This window comes from Sinocyclocheilus grahami, unplaced genomic scaffold (assembly GCF_001515645.1).
Source record: "Sinocyclocheilus grahami isolate Dianchi unplaced genomic scaffold, SAMN03320097.WGS_v1.1 scaffold132.1, whole genome shotgun sequence".
Lineage (NCBI taxonomy): Eukaryota > Metazoa > Chordata > Actinopteri > Cypriniformes > Cyprinidae > Sinocyclocheilus > Sinocyclocheilus grahami.
In genome coordinates, this window is record NW_015505311.1 from 2226628 (window position 1) to 2230741 (window position 4114).

At 39.2% G+C, this 4114-nt stretch overlaps 1 protein-coding gene across 1 annotated transcript; it reads left to right on the forward strand.

Annotated features, from left to right (window-relative positions):
* Window positions 1-257: 257 nt before the first annotated feature.
* LOC107590775 (neuropeptide Y receptor type 2-like) lies at window positions 258-3777 on the forward strand. The gene is made up of 4 exons (XM_016279680.1): window positions 258-904; window positions 1361-1517; window positions 2886-3225; window positions 3345-3777. Exons 1-3 carry the CDS (start codon window positions 270-272, stop codon window positions 3213-3215), a joined length of 1122 nt encoding a protein of 373 aa, XP_016135166.1. The 5' UTR covers window positions 258-269; the 3' UTR covers window positions 3216-3225; window positions 3345-3777.
* The last annotated feature ends 337 nt before the right edge of the window (window positions 3778-4114 follow it).

Consider the following 4114-nt stretch of genomic DNA (forward strand, 5'->3'; position numbering starts at 1 on the left):
GCATGTGAATTTGAAATGGACTAATTTTTAATGTATTTGTATTCATATATGGTGAGGTTAGATTGATTGATTGACTGTTCCATCTGTATAATACAAGTCCATTGGATATTATGAAGTTTTTGTGAGTTGTGTAATGTTTTCTATCTATCTATCTATCTATCTGTTTGTACACTGAATTTCTAATGTCAACTCGACCCTGTGTTTTCAGGTTGTCAAACCTATAAGGGCAGCTTGGTCTTTCTCCAAAATCTGACATGGCCATGTGATAAATGGATTCCCTCAGCTTAATCAATGGCTCCTCTGGGAGCAAAGAGCTGGCCATCGGGGAGGATTCATCTGACGTGACTCTGAATCATCCGCTGCTAGAGCTGGGAGACAGCACCAAGCTTCTTGGGGTCCAGGTGGTCCTGATCTTGGCATATTCTACCATCATCCTTTTGGGTGTTGTGGGGAACTCCCTGGTGATTTATGTGGTTTACAAATTTAAGACACTCCGTACTGTCACAAACTTCTTCATTGCAAACCTAGCCGTGGCTGATCTGCTCGTCAACACGTTGTGTCTCCCGTTCACGCTGGCTTACACTCTACTTGGGGAATGGAAGTTTGGACAAGTGCTTTGTTTCACTCTGCCGTATGCTCAAGGTCTCGCCGTTCACGTCTCTACAATTACATTAAATGTAATTGCACTGGATCGGCATAGATGCATCGTTTATCACCTAGACTCTCGAATGTCAAAAGACACCTGCTTTCTGGTCATTGCCATCACCTGGGTAGTAAGCGCTGTTCTGGCTAGCCCACTGGCCATATTCAGAGAGTATGGGATTGTAGATCTTTCTCCAGGTGACTCCATTGAGGTTTGTGGAGAGAAGTGGCCTGACAGTAGTACAGACAGCACTCTATACTCGTGAGTACCAGACATGCATATTTTAATGAACAGCATTATTAGAGTTTCCTCATGCCTTCAAGGGATCTTAAATGTATGCTGTGTTCATTTATCAAATGTCACTGTCTTCCAATTGCACTAAAAGCACTTACATCTATATATTTGATAGATAAATATACATATTTATGAAGATTAAACATGGACGTTTATGTAAACTGACAGCTTTTAGGTTTTTGATCTTACAAACTTCTGAAACATTGTCAAAGAGTTTGATTATTGTGAATTATTTTGATTCAACTCATAGTATTACAATCTATTTTCATCTTTGAAAGCTTGTTCTGTAACAGATCAAATGAGTCATAGCTTGTTTAATTTCAGAAGAAGATTACATGTTTTATGATTACAATCATCTTTAACAATAACATAACGACACTCTTCAGCTGCCCTTACGTGATGATGGCTGTTTTCTTTCTTCAGAATCTCCACGCTGCTGCTGCAGTATGTGTTGCCTCTGGTAATCATCTCTTTTGCCTACATCCGTATCTGGAGTAAACTCCGCAGTCACGTCAGCCCAGTTGGTCGCAATGACAGGCACCAGCGCCGCCGCAAGACCACCAAGATGCTGGTTAACATGGTGTGTACAGTTCCCACTCATAGTGAACTAGAACAGGATGCAGATGAGGCTTTTTATTGCAGCTTGACCAGTACAGTAACATCTCACCCCATCTGTTATGAAACATTGTCAAAGAGTTTGATTATTGTGAATTATTTTGATTCAACTCATAGTATTACAATCTATTTTCATCTTTGAAAGCTTGTTCTGTAACAGATCAAATGAGTCATAGCTTGTTTAATTTCAGAAGAAGATTACATGTTTTATGATTACAATCATCTTTAACAATAACATAACGACACTCTTCAGCTGCCCTTACGTGATGATGGCTGTTTTCTTTCTTCAGAATCTCCACGCTGCTGCTGCAGTATGTGTTGCCTCTGGTAATCATCTCTTTTGCCTACATCCGTATCTGGAGTAAACTCCGCAGTCACGTCAGCCCAGTTGGTCGCAATGACAGGCACCAGCGCCGCCGCAAGACCACCAAGATGCTGGTTAACATGGTGTGTACAGTTCCCACTCATAGTGTTCCTGCATTTTCATATTATTTTAGGCTTTCACATGTAGACATCAAAAAGCCTGATAATGAAAACAATGAGTAATATCTAGTGGTTGACTGAAATGGGATTTTATAATGGCTCTTCATACCAGAAATAACAGTAATATTGTGAAACATTATTATAATTGAACAGTTTTCTAATTTAATATATTTTAAAATGTAATTTATTCCTGTGATGGCAAAACTGAATGTTCAGCAGCCATTACTCCAGTCTTCAGTGTCACATGATCCTTCAGAAATTGTTCTAATATGCTGGTTTGCTGCTCAAGAAACATTTCTTATTATTATCAGTGTCATTTTCAATCAAAGAATCCGGAAAAAATATTATGCTATAATATTAAGCAGCACAACTGTTTTCAAGTTGTGCTGCTTTAATATTATAGCATCATATATTTTTCAGGATTCTTTGATTGAAAATTCAAAAGAACATAATTTAAAAGTCTTTACTGTCACTTTTTAAAATCAATTTAATGAATCATTACAGAATAAAAGTATTAATTTATTTTAAGAAAAAAAAATAAATAAATAAATATATATATATATATATATATGGACTTCTACAGTTGATGACTTCTGATGTTCACATCAAGGATTTTAGTCTTTTTTTAATGTGCTTTCTCTTTTTATTGTTTAGAGCCAGGACTGTTAGAACAGCATGCATTTCCCAAGAGTCTTCTGTAACCCAAATATTTTAGAGCTATTTTCTCCACAGTGATTTTGAAAGATGTTATAGTTGCCAATAATATAAACAGAGAACTAGAACAGGATGCAGATGAGGCTTTTTATTGCAGCTTGACCAGTACAGTAACATCTCACCCCATCTGTTGCAGGTCGTAGTGTTTGCGGTCAGCTGGTTGCCTTTCCACGCTTTCCAGCTTGCCATTGACATTGACCACAGCGTGTTGGACATGAAGGACTTCAGGCTTCTTTACACTATTTTCCACATTGTGGCCATGTGCTCGACGTTTGCCAACCCACTGCTGTATGGCTGGATGAACCGGAACTACCGCAGCGCCTTTGTTTCGGTTTTCCGTTGCAAGGAACGGCTTGATTTGTTGCCCGCCGAGGGCCAGGCTGCCACAGCAGTTCGCAACAAACCCAAAAAAGCTTTAGAAGCCCAAGATATAGTGACGACACATCTCAATGCAACAGATGTCTGAGATGACGAAGGTATATCTTTCTTATCTATCTGCCTGTGTCTGTCTGTATGTCAGACTATCTATCTATCTATCTATCTATCTATTGGTCTGTCTAACTAAACTGGCCCTCTTTATGTTTAAATGGTTTAGGTGAGGATCCTGAAAGGACTCCTGATGTCAAATCGAATCTGTGGAGGATTTGTCATGGTGGGGAACGTCCTGGTGATTTATGTGGTTTCAAAATTAAGACACTTCATACCGTCACCAATTTCTTTATGGCACAACTTGCCATGGCCGATCTGCCTGTCATCATGGTGTGTTCCATCTATGCTGGCTTACACTCTACTGTGGGAATGGAGTTTGGAAATACTTTGTTTCACTCTACTGTATGCTCAAGGTCTTGCTGTCCATGTCCCAGTGTTAAATGAAATTGTGCTGGTGGCAACATCACAACAATGTGATCTAGCTAAATTCTATGTTGTGACCTCAGTGCAGTAAAAGGGCACAGTCTCGAAGATCTTCTCATCTACATTAATGCATCTTCACCAAGATCTATAAGGTGGTTGAATATACTTATACTTGAAGCAAGAATATTTTCATGAATATTTCCGGATCTTGCCGTGCGGATGCCTCTCCATTGGTAGAAAAGATAACTATACGCAATTTTGTTCATCATAGAAGAAGGATCATCATCATGAAACAGTTTCAGATGTTATCATATGACAAATTTGCGCTCTCTAATCTTTAAGCAGCCATCATCTCGTGTGAACTTACAGGCAGGTCATGCACTCAAATGGCTCTGGAAAGTGTTAACAGCAAATTGCTTCTCCTTTCATCTGAAAGTAATTTGCACAGAGGAATAATGTGGCGGCACTCCTTTAGACTAACAACGGCACGATGACAGGGAGGTGTTTCTACCC